Source organism: Diuraphis noxia, unplaced genomic scaffold (genome assembly GCF_037042655.1).
Source record: "Diuraphis noxia isolate RWA-SAM2 unplaced genomic scaffold, SU_Dnox_SAM2 contig0002, whole genome shotgun sequence".
Classification (NCBI taxonomy): Eukaryota; Metazoa; Arthropoda; class Insecta; order Hemiptera; family Aphididae; genus Diuraphis; species Diuraphis noxia.
In genome coordinates this window covers 80,868,483-80,895,581 of record NW_028301712.1, presented here as the reverse complement: position 1 = coordinate 80,895,581, position 27,099 = coordinate 80,868,483, and the positions used below count along the sequence as shown (strand labels likewise).

At 30.4% G+C, this 27,099-nt stretch overlaps 1 protein-coding gene across 1 annotated transcript; it reads left to right on the top strand.

Moving 5' to 3' along the window:
• Nucleotides 1-2,040: 2,040 nt before the first annotated feature.
• On the top strand, nucleotides 2,041-19,591 carry LOC107170625 (homeobox protein Nkx-2.4-like). Its single transcript, XM_015520791.2, has 5 exons — nucleotides 2,041-2,854; nucleotides 11,545-11,675; nucleotides 12,526-12,621; nucleotides 18,301-18,387; nucleotides 18,823-19,591. Exons 1-5 carry the CDS (start codon nucleotides 2,458-2,460, stop codon nucleotides 19,177-19,179), a joined length of 1,068 nt encoding a protein of 355 aa, XP_015376277.1. The 5' UTR covers nucleotides 2,041-2,457; the 3' UTR covers nucleotides 19,180-19,591.
• The last annotated feature ends 7,508 nt before the right edge of the window (nucleotides 19,592-27,099 follow it).

Sequence of the window (27,099 nt, the reverse complement as noted above, 5' to 3'; positions counted from 1 at the left end):
TAATTTTAAAATTATTTTTACTAATGGTTAATTAATTTTTTTTATGTAGGTACCTACAACAATGTTGTTTGTTGGAATACAATAACTATTTAATATAATGATGTGTATATTTTTATAATTTAAATACTTATTGTACTATATTATTATAATAATTTGATAAATATTATTATGAACTAACTATGAAATCAAAATAATATTTAAAATTAAATAGTTAAAAATATTAACTTTAAATATAGGTACTTAAAAAACGAGGAAAGTCGCTGCAAGAATAGTAAATTTTGAATGGTACATAATTGAACTGTGTTAAATTTAAATTTAATGATAAAACATTGACATTTTTAGTGGGTATACGATATACGATTATTAGTGAAAACTGAATGTGGGCGTAGAACGTGTGGGATTTGTGCAAAAATAACCAAACAATTTAAAAAAATGTTATTTGTGCCACTTTTTAAGTTTTAATTTTTTATCGCTTAATGCCAAATTCACACTTAGAGAATTTTAAAATGAGTGTCACAGGTGCATTATTAACTATGTATAGTCTATGTAAGATAGATTAATTTAATGTATTCTATTTAAAATTACTTGTATATAAGTTCTATTCAAGTTTTTAATGAAATAAAATAAAATAAAATATATAATGATTCAAAATGTTGATAATATAAACTACTTATAATATAATACTATACCTAATTATTATACCCGAATAAGATTCGTAAATAATACAGAAAATCAATTGGCAAACCTATGAAATAATTATATTATTGTATTTACAACATAATATAATGTTATGAATGGTATAGGTATATTAGGTATAATTGTAAAACCTGATATATAGATATATGTGTGTGTATATTGTATACTTTGTATGATCATAATATATGATATACTACTGATCAAATATAGGTATATTATTTATTAACTAGGTATATATTATTATGTTAAATCAGTATAATTTGTATCATATATATATAAAGATTATTACTGCCAAAGTGTAGTTTGAATATAAAATTTTAATTATTATTGTTCTTGAAACTTGAAATTCGCTTTGATGTTTATATCAACCACCGTTCAGAAATATTTTTTATACAATAACCATTCTGTAGCAAAACAACGCAATTTAGATGGAAATCGAAACTCCCGTCCCACATGGATATATCTTGCAGTGCACTTATATGTGCTATACATAGTTATATATATCTCATTACATAATAATACGCGTCGCGTACACCTATATAAGTATCTATACACATCATATATCGATGCGGCTTTCGGTTAACCGATTTCGGATTCTTCATACTCATATATATATTTATTTATTTATATAGTTAAAGAGAGTGCAGTAAGCGTGGTGTATAGTGGAGGCGATGCGATGATGCACTTGGCTAAGTCAAATGGTGTTGTCTTTCGTAGCGATAAGTACCTCTCGCCAGTACTCGTTTTGCGTGTAATTGATTACGCTACTTTGAGACGATAATGCTTCTAGCGCGCACGAGAGCCCCCCACCCTAACCACTGCTATAAAACCCTACTTTTCCCATCGGGCCGAAGTGCCATATCAAAACCAATCCTGTGCCCTTCGAGTATTTATTTTATACATACGACTGTTTTGTCGCATAGGTATGTACGAGCATAATATACCACGTACCTCTCTATATATATAGGTATATATATATATGTATAATAATTGTATATACATATATTACATATAAAGGTTATACACGACCGGAAATATCGCTATTTTTATTGCACCCGGTAACTGTTTTTATCACCGACCCCCCCCCCCCCCCCCCCCACCCAACCTTTCCGAATCGCTACCGATTGTTATCTACGATTTTTACCCTTATTCGTATATACGTATACGCGCGCTGCAGTGTAAAACTTTTTTCTCTTTCTCTCATTCTTTTTTTTTTTCATCGCAACCTTTCGCATTGTCTCGGCACAGGTACCGCAGCTATTGGTCGCCGTCGGCCACGCCTCCACGCGGTTCCGTCCCACGGCCGGTTGGGTCGCGCGGGGCCGAGGGGCTCCGCCACTCGAGTGCGGCCCTCGAGTCCTCTCGTCGACGTCGAGTAGTCCAGTTTCGAGTGACACTAGTTTCGGGTGGTGCTCCACATACGAGAGCCTCAGAGTTTATTTATTTTGTGCTATTATTATTATTGTTTTTCCTTTTTTTTCTCGGCCGCGCCACCACACACGCGGATCGCGTTAAAAATATTTGGAAAAAACTCGTTCGCCGCGATGACGTGATAGTGCAGTCGCCGATTCCGCATTCCGCCGGCGCCGAAAAATAAAAAACGGCGAAAAAATTCGGCACGACCGTTTTTCCGGGTAAAAATTTTTCGGACAAACCGCGAAAGTGGCTCTCTCGGTGACGGCCGCTTCGTCGGCGGCATCAGCCGTGTTCTCCGAGAGCTCGGGCGACCTGCTGCCGGAGCTCAACAGCGCTGACCTAGCGATGTCGCTGAGCCCCAAACCGCACCACCACCACCATCACAACCATCACGCCGCGCACACGACACCGTTCTCTGTTACCGACATACTCAGCCCAATCGAGGAATACCGTAAGCTCGAGCTGTGCGGCTCGCCTTCTCCGTACCACAGGTCCAGCACGGCCGGTAGCACCGGTGGCAGTGCCTCCGGAAGCCCAGGAGCCATGTCCGGCGGTGGAGGTAACAACAACAACAATAATAACGTCCCTGGAGCGGTCCCGTCCGCGGCCAGCTGGCACGTGCACCCGCAATTCCCGGCACCGCCGCCGCCGCCACCTCAATATTGTCAGCCGGACATGGTAACGTCGTACGGGAATTCGGCCACGTGGTATGGGACACCAGCCAACGATCCACGATTTGCAAGTAGGTTAATATTATATATAATATTCTAAACACCAAACACGTATTGACCAATTCTGTAGAGGCCGCTATTATAAGTTCGAATAATTTCTTTGACCTTATACTGACATTAAATATTATTTGTAAAATTATACATATAAATCAATTAAATGTTTCACAGTCAAATTTCAAATTTACTTCCTAATAACACACACACTGTCGTGTTGTTAATTTGTTAAGCTAAGCTGCAAACATTGTATATAGTCAATACGCTATATACAATGACTATATATGTATATCATCAATAATAAGAGACGATTTAGACTTTTTAAATTTCCGATATTTGAAATAAAAATTAAATATTGTTAATAATATAATATTATAGGTGCTATATATTATATATACAGGGTGTCCCACAGAGATCTGACATTCTGACAAATGAAATAACTTTTGTTCTAATCAATATTTTAAAAAAATTTCTTTTAAATATAATTCATAGACACTTGTGCTACATTTTTAGAATACATTTATTTTTTTATTTTTTAATACTGAAAATAAAAAACTTAAAAATTGATGAAAATTTTTTTCGAAATATTCAATATAGCCAATTTGTAAATCTGATTTTTAGAAAAATTTATATGGTAAAAACACTTATTTAAGTCAAATGGCTGATTTTATAAAAACATTTTTAAATAAGTGCATGTTAAAATCTAATTATTTTTTTTTATTGTATTTATTTAAATAATATATGATGTATAAACTATAAATTACTATATAATTTAAACGAAAATATTGATATTTAAAAAAATTGTAAAAAATCAGCCTTTTGACTTAAATAAGTGTTTTTACCATATAAATTTTTCTGAAAATCAAATTTACAAATTGGCTATATTGAATATTTCAAAAACATTTTATATCAATTTATTAAAAAATTAAAAATGTATTCTAAAAATGTAGCGCAAGTGTCTATGGATTATATTTAAAAGAATTTTTTAAAAATATTGATTAGAACAAAAGTTATTTAATTTGTCAGAATGTCAGATCTCTGTGGGACACCCTGTATATAAACCTTGCATATAAATGTGTTAAAATTCTTCAATATTAAAATATACATACACCTACATCCATAAGTATTTAAAATTAATAGGGTACGACAATCATACTTATATATATTTATTTATAGTTTTACCTAAAGCTATTTTAAAGCAAATTCTAAGACTTGACTACTTGAGTACTTGACAACTAGATTTTTAAAGTTCAACTACATATATTACATAGTTTTATGAAATAATAATAATAAAACGATCAATTTACCAACCATTTCTTATATTTGAAATTAAGTTGACAAAATAGCTCATTTGGTATTATATAATTATATAATCATTATATTATAACAAAAAGGTATGAAAATGTGATATACTATTTCCTTCAATATAAAATAAAAATTGACGTAATATACAAACAATTTCAACATATTTATTGTATTACATTAGGTATTTTATTGATATACATATTCAAATATAATAAATTACTTATTACTTTAAGGCTAAGGAATCTTATGAGTTTTGGTCGAAAATATTGACCCTAAGTTCGAATATGTTATTCCAAAGCACCTTATTGAATATTTAAATGTTTTAGTATTGAATATATTATTATGATGATAAGTCAACAAAATGCTAATAAAATGTTCAATTATCATGAGTTATACCTACCCATTTATTGCTAAATCGACGGATAAAAAAATAATAATATTTTTAAACATAACATCTCATAGCAGGTTTGTAATTTGGTGTACAATAATTTTCTATCATATATTTGCTTATACCTGCAAAAATTATGTTAAGCTTAAATGGTATATATAAGTATAGTATAAATAAAACTAAAAATGTTTCTACACATTTTTATTCCAAATTAGACCTATAAAGATTTATTATCGTTAATCGAAGGATGTTTATGTTTTTTCACACAAACATGCCCAAGCGACCGTAAAATACGCCGGGGGTGTGCATTCAGGGTGTCATATTGGATTAGACCGGGATCCGTTTATACGAGAACCCCTTTTTCCGCAAAACATTTGGCCGCGGGATGTACACTATCTAACCGGTTATTACAACAGTCGTTATAATGTCATTATCCCTCTTTTATTATGAACCGCCCCACTACGCTTAGGTCTTTATCGACTGCCTAAAGCTTTTTATGGGCGGCCGTTGTATATATTATATTATGTATTATTAATTCACTAACCTATAATGCGCTAATGATTAAAATCGAATAGGATAAATAATTTGCCTAATATAATCTGTCGTATGTGTTTAATACTTCAATGTTTATTTTAATAATATCCATCAATCGTAAGTGTAGGTATAACATATATATTTTTTTAAATAAAACCCAATTTTGTAACAACATTGCTAATGATAGGGTCTTATAAAAATTGGAAAAATATGCATGAAGGATTGATTTTTATACCTGTATAAGGACTAAGATTTACCTTAGATGTAAGAACTGCTATAACATTATTTAAGTTAACTTATGAATAATTAATTATTATTCGTTAACTTCTGATGAAACTGCACGTTTAATCATGTGTATAATTTAAATATAATATAATAATGTTACAATGATATTATAATTCATATTTCATAATATCTTTTACTTAATAATAAAATAGATAATAGGTTTCTATAGACCTATCATTTTTTTAAATTTTTTTTTAAAAGTTTTTCTGACATACAAGGTCATCGAACTTATTGATATAATAAAAATTTTTTAACATCATGAAGTTGTTAAGCGTAAATTAATTACAATATATACAGTAAATTAAGACCTATATATTAAATCAACTTAATATACTTTTTTAAATAATTTAAAATTAAAATTTTATAACCTACTAAAAATGAAAATCTTTGTACCAATATTATACTTTTATGATGCTTCAGATAAATTAATTTCAATAAAAATGTATTCATATAGCATTGTTATGTTGGTTGATAACCGCGAGTCGTAGTATTATTTAATTTCCAAAAATAATTGTACTATAAAATATTATAAATTATACAGAAATATATGCATATTTATTATTAGTGTTAGCTAGGTCTATCCAGTAGGTACTCTTTTATTATTTTGTGGAATAAACTATTTAATATTAACAAAATGTAGAAATTAACTAAAGCTGTTTTTACAGATTTAATTTATCAATATTTGCTATACCTAAGCCTATAACAATATAAATATTACTAGGATAAAAAAATATTTTTAATGTTTATTGGGTAATACATTTTAATATTGAATCAACGTTTTTAAAACCAACCAAAGCTTTACGTATTATTTTAAATGCATTAACTTAATTCAATAAACACGTTTCAACGTTTGTATATATACAAAATTAAAATATTTCATATTTTGTAGTATTGTTTTCTTAAACCATAATTAAATCTCTTTGTAAAAAAAAAAATGTCTATCTAAACAATAAAATCTTGTTTTAACAGCGTGTTTTGTACGTTTAGACAAGAGAGAATATTCTAACAAGGCTATAAATCGAACGTCTAAAATAATACTATGACCTCCATATCATACGTCTAACAATAAAATCGATTGGTATAGTCATAATAATGTATGTATATAAAGGTAGGTAAACCAGCTACGTCTGTTGGACGTTACCAAGCACATTTTGTTATGTGTATTTCCCAATGATGTCCATCATATATATATTATGAATGAACTATGTGCCCAAGCACGATATACACGGACTATTGTGCGTTTCGTTTATTCCGTTCAGCATTAAAATAATATTTGTCACCCTGTATATAGCTTGAGCATTGTTTGCCTAAGAAATATTTTCAAGGCCTGCTGGACCTGTATAATACCGACCGGCTACCGATGTTTGGCAAATACAAATACGGCGACCGAAACGAATTCCATTCGGGAACGAATGATGACGACTGCATAAAAGGGAGGAGCAGGGGGAAGACTCATTAAAAATTTTTATATTTCGTGGCTTCGGAAACTTAGAAAAACATTGACGTAGTTTTGGTTTTGACAAACAGGTAAAAATATATACGCTTCCCGGACGCGCGCGCCCGACAATGCGCTTGTTATTGGTTTATTTCAATCGTATATAAACGAACCCTCTCCCTCGCCCGATAGCAATCAAGCTATCAAAATATTATCTTTTCTACCGGGGTTTTTTTTTTTTTACTCTCACTCCTCTGGACGGGGGACACCCACGATGCTACAGTGATGTAGTAGAATGTTAAGATCACTGTGCAGCAGATATATATCTGCAGCTATAATGCGTTTTAAAAAGAACCTTTCAACGCGTTATTTCGTGTACACAATATAATAATAATAATAATAATAATATAATAGCCGCATTTCCCGATTTGTCAAAGATAATAATTTTCGTTCATTCAAAAAATCGGTGGCAATATACACACGTGAAACGCCCACTCGAAAGGTGCCGGATGAGTCAATCGCGGACGAAAAATACAATACTACCCGTCCGGATATCCTTTATTCGATCATAATTCTTATATTACCTATATATATTACCTATATGGTTTCACGCGCATTGTAAATACTAAATAGGCTTTCAATACGACGATACCGAATCACGGTTGTTAACGCGTATCTCTTGTGATATATGCATATATCATAATATGATATAATACATATATTATTATATACGTTTATAGATATAACCATATCGTACATATTATTATTATATTATGCCATGTTGCCGGACCGATGGAAAAGGAAATGCGGAATTATTGATGTGGGCCATGTACGAAGGGGCGGCCATTAAAATAAATTGTGCTCGTCAAGGTCTGTCAAACCCGACCATATTGTTTTTTTTTATATATATATGTAAGTATAAAACGTAGAACGGAACTCGTGGGATAGTTGTAGGTATACCTACATTTTTCTTTAGGTTTTAATGTTTGCCTTAATACCGAAATAAGTCAGAAAATAATGTGAGAAATCATGACTTGTGAATAAGTATTATTTATATTAAATAACGGTAAAAAATGTTGTACCTATATGTGCTAACAAAAATAGTAATTTTTTTATAGATTTACATAACAGCAGTTAATGTTCGATTAAAAAAAAAATTTTAAAATTGAAATAATTTAATTGTTAAATGTACATTTATGTAAATTAAATAATTTTTTCTGTTATGAATAATTGGGAGGTATATCTTCACTAAAACAATATCATAAGGTTTTATATAATTTTATATTTTATAGCATAGGATCATTTATATAATACAATATATAAATCGACTCATTTAGTTTCAAAAGGCTGCAGTGGGTCCATTTCCAGAAAATCTATATTTTGTATTGTAGTTTTGAGCAAATATTTCATTCTTATTTAACTATCTATAAAAAACTGAGAAGTAATATGCATATTATATGTTGTCGCAAGTAGGTATTAGTTATAACTATATTATTTTTTGTGGTCATATTATACATTTTATAACTGCCATTCGATAAAAATATAAAATTATTAAATAATAGACAAATATACCATCGTTTATTCTTAAATAAAAACGGGGAATTGGCCGTGTACCTGACGAATAATTTCGTAACATAAATTTTAATACATACATTTGTAAATACTAAATTGTCTAGCAGTCCAAACCTAAAGAATAATATTGATGGTTACAAGAAGTATAGGTGCATTTAATATCTTTTGAACTTTTAAACGGTTCTTCAAACTTTGCTAAGTATGAATCTCAATACCTAGTAAACATTAAAATTTATTTTAAATATTGAAAATAATAAAACTGTAATCTAACAAGTTTCTCAGAATAACAACAAATTTAACCACTTACTTAAGTATACTCGAGTAAGTATAATATATACAGATTTATTATTGTTTGCTGCTGACTTAACGTTGTTTACAACTTAAAAGAAATTTTTAATTAGTAACTAATTGTTTACTAAAACGTTAATTATATTGCAGAATAATATTGCTGACTTGAACGTTATGTTAAACTCGTGCCTATTTATAACTATATGTACCTAATTAGCAAGTTACGGAATAAGATTTGAAAACGTACAGTTTTAATAGCACTCAAATAGGAAATATTGCAATAATTATTTATTGTCTTTTTAGTTCTCCAAATAAGTATATTACTTACAAATTGTCCAGTTTGAAACTAAAACATCTAATAACTAATAAGAATTGGACGTACAAATGTCATGTTATATACTATTATGCGATATTGAAGATATCTATTTAGTTATATTATTTAAATTTCCTTATGTGTTTTTAGATTAATTATTAAAATCAAAATTAAAAACACATATGTATTATTTCGTATAATATAGATTGTAATTTTATCAGATAATTAGTTGCTATTATTATTTATTAATCTGAGAGGCATTTATATAGAATATCATTATTTATTATTTGTATACCTACAAGTAAATTTAAATTTCAACATATATACCTACATTTCATTGTGCAGTAGGTATGGCATAAAAATAATATTGGCTCACGTAAAAAATCAATTTTATTTATATTTTCTTCTTCTTATCGTGTCGGTATTTATTGACATGGTAGGAACCTTTAAGCTTTGTTCCTGGAACGACGAGATTGCAAATTTATGAGATATATCTGATATATACGACAATAATGCAAAGTTCGTCAACCAATCATACCAACCACGGTCTTCAACCTAAAAAGTCCTTTTCAGGGCCAACCATGATATCCATACATTTTATTTATGTGGCCCGTATATATAAAAAATGTCCGGGTATTAGTTATTATACTATAACTAACCCCCTTATACGATTACAAAAAATCTCATATGCCTAGTATTTGTTAGACATTTACATGATTACATTAACTCCACGTTAACTGATAATATTTTTATCATTAATCCATAATAATAACTTTGGGTACTGCCATAGCGTTAGGTTTACATAGCTATTTTTATTTTTATTTTTTACTTCATTATAACAATAATACAATATATAGGTACGTGTACATTTTTCTCTAAATTGATATTGATTATACACATAGTGTTTGATTATTTCTTGGATAGGTATAACTCGTTTCCCGAGTATATGCTTAATATATGACATTGTACAATAATACTTGTATGGGTGAACATTTATATATGTGAGATCACATAAATACGATATTCAGTGACATAGGTACATTATATTGTACACACTGCAGCGCACTCGCACAATTCTGTTCTTATATACTGACACGTGTCTTCGAATATATTATTATTATATTATGTACAGGGTGTTTATCGATTCCTTAACCCCCTCCCCCTCTGTTAAGCAAAAACCTGTCAAAAATCGTCTCTGGATAATGCGTGCACAAAAAGCTCGGGACCCATATCGCACGCTCCATTTGTAGTTGACAAGGCATGGCTATAATATATATATATATATATATATTTAGTGTTTGCTTTGTGACTGGCATGAACAATGTGCTTGTGTGTGTGTGTTTGTGTGTGTGTATGTCAGTGCGTGTGGTAGCTGGTAGGGTACATTAATATATATCGGTGGCTATGTATACGAACGTACGTCCTGTCATCAAAATAATAATTGGAACCTACAGTACTTGATAAACACTATTTCGTATAAACGCTTCGTCGTAATGCAGACATGCAGTTGCTGCGTAAATTGATTGAACATAATATTATTATTATACTGAATTAATATATTAGATTATAATATAATAATTATAATATTAATTTTACTATATAATGTAATTTTATAAAACAATATTTTATAGGCAACTAATATACAATATTGTACTATAAGAATATTATGATGAACCTACATCTACGTGAAACTTAGACAACGTAGGTCAGTGTAAGCAGTTTATATGAACTGGTTTATTCATGAAACGTGCGTTTTATACAATAAATATCTAAGGTTCTATATTATGATTATGTACATTATAAACTTATAAATCGTTTAATATTATTAATGACAGATACAATATACGAATAAGTGTTTAGGTCATAACATACGTAATAATGTAATATGTTAATTAGGTACACAAGTAGTGGCATACAGGATGAGGAATAATTAATATTACGTCGTAAGAATTAATTTAAAAATGTTTGTTTTGTAAGAAATATATTGAAGCAATTTTTAAAATATATTGTTGAATCTTTAATAATTTTTTTGTTTATCAATTGAATAAACAACCTGAAATAAATAACCTCTAAATAACTTGAAATTCATACATGCATTGTGATGCAGTTGTATTATAATGTTAGAGGTAATACAATTTATTAAAATCAATACTCACGTGATATATTTTTAATGAGATGATAATACGTATCAATAGGATCTATAATGTTACATATAGGTAAGCAGATAATTAACAATTTTTCTTACCATAAATTTAATAAATTTAAATAATCTAGGGAGAAAATACATAAAAAGTGAGGAAAGCTTCACGTAGATCAAAAGGTATAATAAGCTTGTTCAAATATACATATATAATATACTATATTATATTATGAAATATTCATGAGTCAATAAACGAGCATCTTACATGGTGGTTTAAAGGGGGTGTTGCAGGGATTATTCGCCAGACCCTTACGTATTTATAGTATAAAGGTATATAGACGTATAATGAATCCACAATGAGCGCTGTTTTTAGGCTGAAAAGTCGTTGACCTTTATATTATACCATGCCAAAAATTCAAATTTAATGACGATCGTATGTTATTGCAGTATCCAGATTGATGGGCTCGTCAAACACCCCGATGAATGGTATGACAAACATGGAATGCGATATCAAACCACCTCTACAGTTTCCACTTACCCAGAGACGAAAGCGGAGAGTGCTGTTCACTCAGGCTCAAGTACGTTAAACTATATAACATATATATATATTATGTATGATATTCTATATACTATATAGATACAATCGTATAATTTCGAATACGTTTCAATTCTTTATGTTTTATTTTTATTTTTACAAATTCTAATTTTAACCCAAGTGCAGCGGAATTATAAAACTTTTGACTCAGAAACAATGTTGTATTTAAGTTTTTTTTGTTACTTTTATACATATTACGTAAGAATTATATAATGAATATCAGATCAGTAATTATGCGTCAATGCGTTTACAGCTATAATACACAGCTATAACCAATACATAATTGACAATTTTATAATATTATTTTTTCAATTCACATTCTATTTAATTTTTTCAATTTAAATGTGAAGTTGTATTTTGTAAAGTAATACATTTGTCTAAAATGTCATCCTATATAAAGTATACTTTATTTTTATTTTTTAGTTTGAGTCCTTATATCAGTGCACAATGTGCACATATATTATACCATACATACCTACTATATGATCTTTATTTACGTTCGAGAACGCGAGAATGTATATTCTGAAACCCAAAACTATATTTACTATTCAAGTTCATAGATGTTTACAGCACACTTAAACTGTCTCAAAATCCACATTTCTTATATAAATGTAAACACAATCAGGCGTCACGTCAAATCCACGAAGGCATCGTTTTGACACGAACACATCCATCCCATTTGTACATTGTCCAAATATTCTTCCCCTTTGGGCGTTTAAGCGTTGGCTTGTGTATGTATTTATTTCCTTTCCAAAATCGATGTCTTATCCTATACGCTTTACTTTAGAAAAGACGAAATAACCAATATTATAGTTATTGTATTACTTTTATAGGTTTATGAACTAGAACGGAGGTTCAAACAACAAAAATATTTATCAGCGCCTGAACGAGAACATTTGGCTAGTCTAATTCATTTAACTCCTACACAGGTAAATAATAAGTATAATTATATTATGATTATGTATTATCTAAAATGATGACAAATATAAAGTATACTTTAACTTGTAAATATAAGAAGTAGTTATTCATTAAAAAATCATCAATATATATAATCAAATTAGTCGTGATTAAATAAAAATTATTAATCGTAATTTTTGTCTAAATGTTAAATTAAAGCAATCATTAAATTTAAAAAATATTTATTCAATCATATAATTGTTTCACAACTTCAAATTTATTCAATTTCCATAATTTACTATAATATAGGTACCTATATAATATCAAAACATATTTAAAATGTATTAATATATTTTTAACTTGATACATAAATATTTTTATTTTTTAAGCATTTATTGTGATAATATGATGTAATAATAACGTTAGTCCTAAAGTTCGATAAACAAATTAAAATTTGTTATTTAAACTGAATTTTTTCTGGCGTAATATTATCTGTAATAACTAATGGTCCGATAAACGATCTCCTATAAAATTATAAAATGACATACCGTAATGGCTTATTGGCTTATAGTATAATTTATCAGTATATATACTTGTTTTTTGATACACTACTATTTTATTAACGATCCAATTTATATTTTACTATTGACACAATAAAAAAGGGTTTTATGCTTTGAGACGTTATTACTATATTAGGTAATATTTAGGTTCAATCAATAATAGTCAGCACGATAATAATTACTTGTATGCATTTTTTATTTTAAAGTTTATAATATTACAAACTATACCCTATACATGATACATAAGCATAAATACATATAATTTACGTATAATAAATGTGTTGGCGGCAATTTTTTATCAAGTTCTATATAAGTACCCACTAATATACTGTTATAGACAAAATTTTAGGTATTATAAAAACTCTAAAAGTTTCATACATCATCTATAATAATTATATATACATATATATGACTCTATGAAGAATGAACAGATCATTTTGGATTAGAGGTTCTTGGTTGTATAATATACCTAAATATATAATATAATAGATAATTTTATGTCTTATAATATAATATTTCAGCTACAACATTTTATGCATGTGTATAAGAGGGTCAACGAGTTCGATTAGAATGTTTGTACATAAAGTTAATATTATTTTTTTTTTAACCGGTAGCAGGGCACAATATAGTTAAAATACGTATATAGTTAATAATATATTTTAATCGTGACTCGTTCTGTTTAAAATTTCGATTGGTTACTTGATGTCTTATAATATTATATGATGGGTTGAAGTATAGTATAATTTCCTTTATTAGAACAAATAAAGGCGGTAATAGTACACACCAGCGACCAGCCCATGTTTATGGACTATTGGCGTCATCATATACTCATAACGATATACCAATATGTCTAAAATATAGAATATAGGTACACTCCTTGTTTATTTATTATAAATTTATAGGTACGCCGAATTCTATATATATATATTTGTGAGTTGTTTCGCAATCGTGTTTCACAATAAATGGATAAATGGGACGGATAGGTACAATTTATTTCGGCTATTGTTTGAGACGATTATTGTTTAATTTAACGTCCACTGATTGTGCTTAAAAATAAAACGAACTAATTTCCAAAAAAAGTATTTACGTATTATATTATATTTAGGTATTAAATCCGTATTCACGGTAATAGTTTAAAACAATTTTCAAAATATAAAGCAAAATTAGATTCTTATGCGTTTTGACACTTAAGTCTGTAATATTGATTTATATAATGTCCGCGTATAGGTACGTATGTATAGACATAATGCATAATATAAGATTTCGTTTGGCGTCACGCGGTGAGATTATCGCGGCTCAACCGATGAACTACGCCCTATTGTAACCCGGCTTAAACGTTTGGGCTGCAGCGTGCGGTTAATGAGGCTTAAACATTTTCCGGGGTTACGCGTGCGTCTGTCCCACCACCACTCCGCCGCCACCGTTGCGATCTCTCGTCGCGCGCGTACATAATATTAAACAATCACGATGATGCAGGGGACCGCTTCAGCGCGTATTATTATTATCGTTTCTCTAGTCGCGCCGGTTTCCTCTGCAGTGCGCCACCCGTCGCCGCCCCCATTCTGTTCGTATATACCATCACCATCATCACCCACCACCACCCATGGCCGAGACACCAGGCTTTTGTGTATTTATTTTTTACTACGCAGCTTAATCGTATATAATAATATATATCGGCGGTGGTCGCTAAAATGTATTATCATATATAATATTATGTACATATATATACGCGGCGCAAGCACACGCACGCACACGACAGTACACGGTGGTGCGCGTGGTGGTGCCGCTGCCGCTGCAGCAGTGCGTTGCGCAGGGGGGGCACAAAAGCGTATTCATCGCGAGCCCTCCGAAAAACGTACGTCTGAAGTGGCGAGAGCATATATGCGCGGCACCACTCGAGATGATGATCGGTATATACCCGGTGCGCGGTGGCGGCACCAGAACAATGGCCGACAGATTGTGCCTGGTATATGCACGGTATACGCGCGGTATACGGGGCCGCCGGGGCGCCAGATGTTGCGGCAAAGACCCCGAGAGCCATATTCGTATATATATATAATATATTGTATACATAATAATATGTATGTATTATATTTTATATAATCGCAGCGACTACTGTTTAGGTTTTTATGTGCCTCCCCCCCCCCCCAACAATCGTATTTTAGGCGCACGCGGGGCTTATATATAATACACTCGTCGAACCCCCCCCCCCCCCCCCTCGTTCCTAACGCGTAATGTCGGTCGATAGCTGCCGTCCGTACGACGATATATAATAATAATAATATATTTTGTTGTGTTTATATTATATTATACGCTATATTATTATTATTATTTTATTATACACCGCGAGCACAAACGCTATGCATACGTTAAAATGTAATATGGTTCGACCTGCAATTTTCTATTTTCTTTTAAAATGATATCGTTTTTTTATGTACGGTAACCGGTAACCACGAGGATATCCTACAACAGGCATATCAAACCGCTTGTGGCTCTCAACTCAATTTGTTGTGGTCCGTGGCTGCCAATATTAACGACTAAAAACATAAAATAATATAATGAAAACAATAAAATATTAATGCCGTGTCACAACTATCTTAGATTCTTAAAGATTGGTTTATTTGGTATACATTATTATACTGTCTTATTTTCTGATAAACTAATCGAATAAGAATTATTTTTTTAAATGTCCATGTGCGACTCGCATAGGCATCATAGTAAGCTTTTCAATATATTTGGTCCACTTTATACTTTGAGTTTGACATGCCTAGCTGTCTTACGCCTATATGCGTGTTTTGTGAACATGAACGTTCACTCGATGATCGATGTCTCGAAAACATAATATTTTTTTTATTTAATTATATTCACTTTTATGGTCTTCCATTCGATCGTTTATAATTTTGGTATATCGTCGTGATGCAGTTTAACTTTCGTATCCACGTTTTCCGAGTCATCTTGTGATTCACTGCAGATTGTATATACAATAGTTCTTAACATTATATTACCTATATTACAGCCTACAGGTATACATTCTTATAGGTAGTTAATATGTTTTCTTATGTATTTTTATCATATTAAATATTTAAAACAAAGAAAAAATATAACTTGATTTGAGTTCTTAAATTATTTATTAAATTAAGCTTTGACGTATGAAAAGATATTTGTTGTCTTGTAGACATAAACTATATTAATAGTTAGACTTGTCGATAAAGTATAAAATATTAAAAGTTTCATTGTAATAGTAACAAACTCATAACTACTAAAATTAAATGCTAGATATATGATAGCCTTACAGAAAAAATAATCGATGCATTATTATACGAGTATACCACGCTCTCCCGTATAATACTATGGATATGGTTGCGCTGTTTTTGTGGGTTTTAAAAACAAAAAATCCATCGCATCGAGTGGTTTATAAATACAAAGATACACTTGAAATTATATGGCTATTATACTTTATATTACATTATAATATCATCGTTAGTCTTTGGTGAATATTATATAATTTACGCTCAATTTCAACATCACCGTATCATAATAATATTATCATATTATATGTTAGTATATCTCTCTAGTATATGGCGGTAATTCGCGCGTCGAGCACGTACCTATATACCCATCGAAACAGTGGTTTACAAGAGAAGTATACTAATATATAATGCGCATAATAATTATTGTACTCTTGCAGTTCATCACATTATTTAAAAACCTCGTAGGCGTGCATATATATTACATATAATACCTATGTATATTGTGATAATAATTAGCATAGGTAGGCATTGTTTTAATGATTATCGAACGATGGGTATATTATATAAATGTACCTAATTACACACGCACTATAAACAATATAGCTGCAGTACATGTACTTGCTATTATATGTACCATATATGTACGTAACTTATATGCTATTATCATGCCATTTATGTGCCTATATACTACTCAGTATTCGTATAATGCACACAAATGGAGAAAACATTAAAAAAAAAAAATAATAACCATTTAAATAACTGTTGGCGACGGCGGCGGAGGCGGAGGTACAGACGTAAAAAATCTGCGTGAATGGCGTGCACTCGTATCGTTTATATAATATACGGACAAGTAGCCGAGTAGAAGCCGAGTACTTTTGAAAAGTGAAGTGAATTTATGTAGGAATTATTCGCAGATACTCGTGGAGGCGGCGGCCTCAAGTATGCACGGCGGCGGCGGATCCCGTTCGTTCGGTCAAAAGAGTTAGTCTTTAAACCGTTATCCAAAAGCCGCGTAGAGTGCACTCGGTTCGCGAGCACTTTTAAAAACACCTCTTCAATTTTATTTCCACTTCGTTCTCATTCACTGTCAATATTAATGTTGGTCATCTTTTGACTCTCAACATCGACTTATATACATAAATGCTCAGTTGGATCCGTTTCTATTTACGTACACCCCGCCTATATAGCCTTTGACAATGTAACATTGTAAATATTGTGACGATGACAATTATTATGTAGCTATAATACCTATATCCAACCTATAGCTATTAATATCAACTGAAACCATAGTACTCATCACATTAACCGATAATAAGGCGATAATAATGTAGGTAAGCATGCCTACATACCGTACACGATGGCATGCAGTGTATATACATTTAGTCAGAGACGGCGCTAGGATTTGCGGGGCCCCGGTCCAAATAAATAACAGTCTATGTGTATATAGTCTTCTGAATGCTATACCTTTTGGTACACAAAAAAATTTTCTCTTTACTCCGCTCGGAAATTAGATTATATATTAATATTATCCAAACTAACTATAATCTCTGAACAGTATAAAATATAATTTCATCAGAATTTCGGGGCCTTAATTATATTTTTATAATCGCTGGGCCCGGAGCCACTGCCCCGATTGCCCCCCTCTCGCTGCCCCTGCATTCAGTTGCATATACCAACAATAAGGGATGACATGCAGCTCATGAATTATCCTACAAACATGTGCATGTACAACTTTGTACAATTGTATAATAAAGTTGTAGGTAACTTTAAATTGTTTTTTTCAATCAATTGATTTATTATATTATGCGTTAGAATCATTAGATGTTTGAGAAGGGAGTTTTTTTTACAGTATTCCATATCTTTCGAATGCTTAAATTAATATTGATGTGGTATTTTACAGGTAAAAATATGGTTCCAAAACCATCGATACAAGTGCAAACGTCAGGCGAAAGAAAAAGCTATGGCTGAACAGAATGCCCAAAATCAGGTGAGATAATGTTTTAAAAGAGAACGCGTCATATTTGATTTATCATTAAATTATTAATTGATATTATAATCTTATGTCCCGCACGTTGTAATAATATCTAAATTAGTATTATCATTCATCAATTTAATTTATGCCAAACCTATATAAAAATACCAAGTTCAAAGCAGTATTACACATAAAACTACTATACTAGATACTAAGTTAAGTACGAGATAAAGAGTTTTGTTTGTATAGAAAAGAGTATTTATAAAAAATTACATATTTTGTTTATAACCATTCAAGTTAAAAGTTGTGAGTACCTATAAGTACCTATAACTGTTTATTATACATGGGTGCTTACCCAGTAACCTCAGTAACAATTTTTAAACGAACCGATTATGATAAATATAGTAACGCGCGTTAAGTCTTATATATTGAGTTTACTTTTATTCGCAGGCTCAGAGTTCGCCACGACGAGTGGCCGTGCCCGTTTTAGTGAAAGACGGCAAACCGTGTTCGGGTACGTCAGACCCGTCTGGCCAACAGACTGCGCCCGGCGGCAACAATTGCAACGGCCACAGTCCCGCTATGCACCACGGTGGTCACGTACCAGTGCCCGTCCACCCCCATCACCACGCTCACCATCACCATCATGGGTCACCCAACGTCGGGCACCATCAGCAGCAGCACCAACCGCCGCAACACCAGTTGCTGACCAACACCGCGATGCCGTATCCAAGACAGAACGTTGGTCAGCATCACCATCAACAGCAAAACATGTCCTATTTATCCATTCAAGGACGTGCGTGGTGAGCTGCAGTCAGTTATCATTACCTATCTTATTAATAGGCGAGCATTACTTATAGTTTAGACTTTCAAAAAAAAAAAAAAAAAGAAGATTTCATATTGTTTTATTTCAATACGAATTTTTTAAGTGAATATATATATAAACACACACACACACACACACACGCACACATAGAAAAATTATGGTTATATTTAAGTATATAGATAATTCTGAGCATACAGCAGTTTTTGATCAAACGCAATTATATAGTGAGATATTAGAAAAAATGCATATATTATACGCGTATATTATATAGGTACGTACCTCTTTTTAAGCTTGTTACATATAACAAAATGTTACATACATAAATGTGTACACATTTTTTAATTTGATTTTATCTTGGACTCTCTAAGTCAATTACATTTTGTTTGTGCTATGTGTCTTTTAGTATTTTTATTGTTTTATAAATCTAAACTTTCTACCTCCAAGTCACGTATATACTATATATAACATTCTATGAATGAAGCAACTATTTTGAAACTTTAGTAAATTATTTTAAAAAACAATAAATTAAATGTTTTTGAATAGATGACATAGGCCACAGATGGCAAATCTATGACGCGTAATATGTCACATTCAAATTTTTATCCTTCGAGCCATGTATGTAAAAATTTTTAAGTTTAAAAAAAAAGGGACATGAAATTATAGTTTACTTGCTGTGAAAATAAAATCCAACCAAAATAAATATTTGACACGTGGCTACAGAAATGTTTGGCATCCTTGGCATAGACATAAGTTCTTCAATTTTTTTTACTATTCTAATATAATATATAGCCTCATTCAAACAAAGTAATATTTGTTGATCATATTCAGTCCCCTTTATGCTTATGAGAATATATACCTATATATATATATATATTAATTTGACGCCCCGTGATTGTTTCACTTTGATTTTTTTTATAGGTACATAAAATAATTTATCAATATATGTAATATATATGTATGTATATTTGTGTATAAACCTCAATTTTTAAAGCACTATAAATACCTTTCTTAGTTGTATACTTGTATATTATTATAAATAGTTAAGTGTTTTGTAAGTAGGTTTTAATATTGTATAAAGTAAATAGACTGTTGAATAAACCTAAAATAATACGTCAAACCTATCTGAAGTGTTTTTAAACAATTCTTGTGTACATTTACAATCACCGCGACATGGTTGAATTGAAATTGGTGATGTATAACATTTTATCAACTATATATATTATAAACTCAATATAAAAAAAAATATTTGTAATGTATAAACTGTTATATATAATTAGTAATTACTCATTACTAATTATCAAACGAAATACGAATCATCTTCAAAGCTAAGAAATCCATATTAATGATCACCTATACCTATATATATATATATATGTATTGCAATATGAATACATTTTTCAGCATAGGTATAATATATATATATATGTTTACAGTTATATAAGCTTATATTATAATATATAATAATAGGTGTTTTTTAAACCATATCATCGAAAAAGTTCAAAAGATTATGGCGTTTTTATATTTAATAGGTAATATTGTCTAAAATTAAATTATCAAAATAATATAGATACATATAATTAATTATATATATATATATATATATATATATATAGTGTATTGGTACATCATATAGAAGTGTGTCGAAATGTATGTTGTACAATTTATGTTTGTTTATCTCTCCCCTTTAATGTAATATTGTATATAATATTATGTTCATCTGATGTTATAAACATAATATTACATTATAAGCGCTCGCATTAATTTGCAACGTGTATTTCTTATATTAATTACATTGTTTTAAATTTTAAATATGCATATAACATATATAGATACGCTTTTTGTATCAAGTGGAAATATCTGTTGCACCACACCATTGAATATAGGTAATAACATTATATTTTAAGATGAAATGTACTGTATAACTATACTTTGTAAAAATTACTTAACTTCTGTATGATTATGACTATTTTTTTTTTTGTAAAATGTGATGTATGATATATTATCTACGTGATTGTATACGAAATAAACATAAAATATGAAAATAGTAAACTTATCTATATAATATTATATATATACATTATACATACAATAAATGATGTATAATTTGATATGATTTGGTCCTCTATATAATTTAATAGAATGAATCGTATTTTTACCGCAGCCGTCGTACAAATAAATCATATATCCAGCACATAATAATATATAATATCATAACGTCAAAATTCTACAGCGACGATGAGCAAGAAAATCGTTTACGTCTTGTGTGTTCTGCGCATATCCTTAAGTCGGAAACGGCAATATACCTCATATACCTGTATACAATAATAATATGTACCTATGTTGGTACATATACGCTCGCATAATGGATGTATATATAGAGTCGTTAATGAGTAAACAGTAGCGTTATGCAGCACTGAGTATACCTATACAAATATATAATATGTATATAATAAAACACAAGAGAACCGCATATACGACGAGCGAAAATAGGCGGAACCACGACCGCCGGAGAACCGCGCCCCCGACGCCATGACAGTGCCCTCTACATGGTATATATTATTTTATTATGTGTGTGAGTATTATTATTATTATTATTATTACGGCACTGCACGCTCCCGGAACCCGGACTATCGTTTTAACGCGCATTTGAATGGAGGGGAAACACGATTTAATAAGGCACAAAATATTATGTGTATATACAATAAAAAACCGATCGACCCCAACAATCTCCGGTGGCAGAAAAAAAAAAATGCATATATGCAAACTTGTGCTTTGATTTGAATCCAATTATTGTTGGGTTGCGAAAAAAATTATAAAAAAAAGGTCCTGGAAAAAAGGACAAACATATTATACAAAAAAAAAATAAAAAATAAAAAATATTTGATTTTTTCGAATTATCGTGATATTATGCAGTGTAGGTATATATAGTTATGTGGGTGTAAGTCACGAACAAAAAGCAAATTTAATAACTTATTAAATTCGAAAATATCTATATATACAATAGCTATATTTATATATTCTAATCATCATATAATAAGTTATAAATACTGTGTACCTATTTCAGGTACTATTATTTTAATTGATGTACAATGATGCATTTCGTGGTAGGTACATTATGCAGGTGATGCATTGAAGACACTTGTATAGTTATAAGACACATAATATAAATAGTGTAATATAAATATAATATAATAATATAAATGGATCACTCAGTAAACGTTTATTTTAAACCTTTTTATTTTTATATTATACCAAGATCAAAACTACATTATAGGTATATAGGTATATCGTGTATTATATGCAAAAAAAGAAAATACACAATTTTATTTTATCATCCTACAAGTAGGCATTTTCGTTGAATAAAAATAATAATAAGTACCTATAATACCTACCCACATAATATTAATTTTTTTACGCTCGTTAAATTTTCAGACAGATATTTCAATTTTAATACACCTGATATTATAATTAGGATATAAAACAAAATTCAAAAGAAATTCTAATAAAAACACGAGTATTATTATAATTAAGTATAATACCTATCCTCAAAATGCATGTATATAAGTATATGGGTAATAATAAGTTTATACAAAAACGTGTACCTATTATAAAGTACAATTAAGCATATGTATATATAAAACTTAAATTACCTACTCAAGTGGCGCTTAAATAAAAAAGTATAAAGGTAAGACAAAAATAATTTCACAGCCATGTGAATGGTATATTATATTGTGATAATATGTAATCTACTCGGCAAGAAGAAAAAATATTTTATTAACTATTTCATATTGGTAAAAAAAAGTAATGGCGTTCATAAAATATAAACATATTAATGATTTGTGTTCAAACTTTAAGCGATAAAGTTTTTACACATACTTGGTTTATTTATATATTTTTATTTTATTTCGAGATTAATTATTATTTGTAAAAGCTCAACAACTGAAAAAAATTATAATATGTGAATCACGCCTTATTAAACATATTTGTATTATATATACCTATCTATAATATAGTCAATTACTTTATGAGATGGAAAATAAAGGATTACGTATATAGAGTAGGTATATCGATTAGTATAATTAATGCCATTATATCTTTTTATTAAAAGCTATTCACAGAAAAATAATTATTGATAAATTGTAATTAGCAGAATTATTAATAATCATAATGAAAAAAATACATATTAAACACTCTAACCGTTGCTACCGAGTTCGACGAATTGAAGTATGGGTATAGACATTTTATAATATATTATAGTGTATTATACTAATTTATGTATATAGTAAAAATTAAACTGAAATTCAAAGTGGTTCGTATAATTCATATTATTACATATATAAAGCACAAAGAATATCTACCAGGCATAATATCTAATGTCCATATACTGAATAATGATATTTAATGGTAATACAAAAAATAAATATAAAATATTTTAAGGATTTTAGATTCAATCATTTCAAATTATTAGATAAAAACATATAAACTTAAACTAAAAATTAATTAATATGTACAAATAGTATCAAAATTAATACCTGAATAATTTTTTTGTAGCCATTTCATTAAATACTTCTCATTTTATTTTATTTACAACCCCACAGTGATCAGCAATTATACCTAACCAATTGATACGACTATGAAATAATATAATAATAAAATAAATAATCGAACAATCGAACAATTTGTAAATATTAATAATTTTTAGATTAACATTTTAAGTATACTTTTACATTTAATTATAAAAGAAAAGGAGAAAAAAGGTAAAAAGCTAAAGCTATTAGCTATAGCTACACCAGGGTATAAATATTTTATGTTTGAAGTTTTGAGCTGTTAGTTTAATAAGAATAGTATTAATCGCCAGAGTTAATATTGTTTTTATACAATGATAAAAGAATATTATTATCAAACACTTTGAATAACCATACACCATAAAAAAAATTATTATTATTATTAACATTATCTTTATACAAACATCGATTATATATAATATTATTATAAATATTGACAAAAAGTCGTATGGGGTGAGGGGCGTATTTATATATCAACTTATGTCTGAAGCAGCCTGTATCTATAGGTATTATACAGTTCAGACCCGGGATTATACAACTTTAATGAACTTTTTATCAATCTCTAAGTTATTTAAAACTATTGAGATCAACTTACTCCAAACCCTTTAAGTAACCAAACTTTTTTACTTCACCCTTGAAAAACTGTTATTACACTTTAAGAAAAAAAAAATACCGAATCGTTTGATTTCACTTAATGATTTTTTACTTTCATGGATTAAACTCCTTTGATTACAATCAAATTATTGAGTACGAAACATAGTAGTGTAATTATATTAAGTAGGATCAATGTATATGGTATTACATTTCTTATATGTATATGAGATACATATACATACTTATGTAATATCCATATATATATATCTAAATATTTTATCATAATATATTTGTATTGTTGTGTCATATTATAAAAAAAATATTTATATGTATTTGCATATAAAAAAATACAGGGTAGTATACATATAACTAACTTGAACATTACATTTTTGGAGTGGAGAGCATTTTTGAATTAGGAAAACTAATATAGTGCTATGTATACATTTTGATTAATATATAGTTGCAACCCTATACCTATATAACAGTTTAATCTCCTATAAAGTATAGGCACCTGTACAAATAATATTACATTTTAGTCATAATTCTACAGTAAGTACATAATTATTTTAAAATATGCATAAATGATTAACGATTCCAGTGAAATAACAAACTGTAATCTATTATAATATATTTTATAATGTTAATTAATTAATTATTTAATTTTAAAAAAAAAGAAAGATTTTTGATAGGTAATTTATACTCTTACAAAAAAATAAATATATAAACCATGTTTTCTTATTATTCTCGTTATAAATAATTCAAATCATGCATAACAGATTTTTTTTTTAAAAAATCACAAAATTCTATTTTTAAAGGTATACCTATACCTTTTATAAGCAAATTATTAGAGCGGAGTTGGGTTAAACGACCGTTACGCGATTTATCGTTTAATCAAATATACATAATATAACAATACGGTGGGTACCTCTACCAATATACATATATAAAATAATAAATACAAATGTGCGTTAGAATTTTGGCAAGTCACGTGAAATACGTTCGCACAGGTCCTCAGCATTCCCCCGCGGTGGTGCAATAGTCACCGCCGCCGCCACCGCCACCGCCACCACCACCGCCACCTCCATCACCGCCACCACCGCCACTACCACCGCCACCGCCACCGCCACCACCAGTCGTCGTCGGCGACGGTGGCTTCGTGCTCGCCGGCCCGGACGCGGGACATGACGCGCGGCACAGACTCGCGCCCGGCGGTGGTCCGCTTCTCGATACGGTGGTGCGCGGGTTCCGAGCCGCCCCATTGTTTCGTCGTGTGAGTCCCACGGCCGCGTTACCAGACCACCGCGAAATCACTGAACACGCATTAAACATATTATAGCACAGGTAAGTTAACTCGGAAGTGGGCATTATGCGTACAATAATAATAATAATATACACATACCTATATGCACGCATATATATTATTGTAGTGTTCTTCCCGCGTGTGAGAAATGGTGGCGACGGCGATGCAGTCTTGCGCCCGCGCCCGCTCGCACATATTTTTTTCGAAACAACTCGATCGGAAATGAACAAACATAAAGTTCGACGACGAATTCCCACACGCGTAGCGATGATGACGTGAGAACTGTTGCAGCAGCGAACATGCCCGTGATATTACATACACATATATAGGTAGTTGACGTCGTACGCCACGGTGTACCTATAATATAGATGAGGTGTACGGTAAAAGTGGATCAGTCGTACTTACAATATACATACTATACACAGTTTGATATGGAACCAGTAAACCAAACGTATATATAGGTACCTACATATATACATACATTATGGGAGAAAAAATTGCAAAACCGAATCAAAACTATATTCGGACGAAGCGGCCGTTATATAATGTAGTACCTATTCCTATATTTGGTACTTTACTTATATTTCATACATGTACAATCGTTATACATATACATATATATAATCTATCTGCTTTTGGACCACCTGATAGTGCAAACGTATAACAAAGCCAAAGTTATATATACTATATAGTTCTAAAAAACATTTAATGTAGGTATATACCTACCATACCTCTACATATTTCCGCGTGCAGCACAGATCTATATCACAGATCACTGCAGCCTCCTTGCAAGATTTGCTCCTACACCCTAAAATATACCGTGATGTAGTTTCCCTCTATTGATTCACTCTTTACCAAAATAGCATCATACGAGTATTCGGAGTTTTATATGGAATTTTGTGACAATATTTCATTGTCCTTCTCTTTTCTAATCTCTGATATATACATATATTAATTATATTAACTATAATTTTTACTTCCGCCGATACCAACACCTTCTTCTCAATTATTCTAGTTACCTTCAGGATTTAGGTAAACTGCAGACTTGCAGACTTTAATATACAAAACACTGTAAAGAAGCTTCCATTCACGTCCGTATACAAGCTAAAAGTGAATTGTTTGTCTGTAATATAATATGTGCTGCAGTAAGAGCACAATAAAAATAATTATCTGCTGCTGTGCGTTGTCGTCATGTGTAGATATGATTTGATTTTACATTGGGTATATATATATATTTTTACATTTAGTGCAGTGGCGAATGCATATTATTGTCAGTGTGGTATGGGTCGCATAGCGCCGACGTCATTACGCGCGGTCCGTATAGTCCGGTCCGTGCCATTTTCTGTGGAGGCTATGTGCTGCAGTCATAAACACACACGACCGCGGCCGATGAGGCTATTAAACACGCGGCTAGTCTGGTGGCTACGCATATATCTAAGTAT

What these genes read in the sequence shown, in the direction of transcription:
- LOC107170625 (XM_015520791.2), top strand. Translation starts at nt 2,458, where the DNA reads ATGTCGCTGAGCCCCAAACCGCACCACCACCACCATCACAACCATCAC. An exon ending in TGCTGTTCACTCAGGCTCAA is followed by an intron (nt 11,676 to 12,525) that starts GTACGTTAAACT and finishes TTACTTTTATAG; the next exon opens with GTTTATGAACTAGAACGGAG. An exon ending in TTCATTTAACTCCTACACAG is followed by an intron (nt 12,622 to 18,300) that starts GTAAATAATAAG and finishes GGTATTTTACAG; the next exon opens with GTAAAAATATGGTTCCAAAA.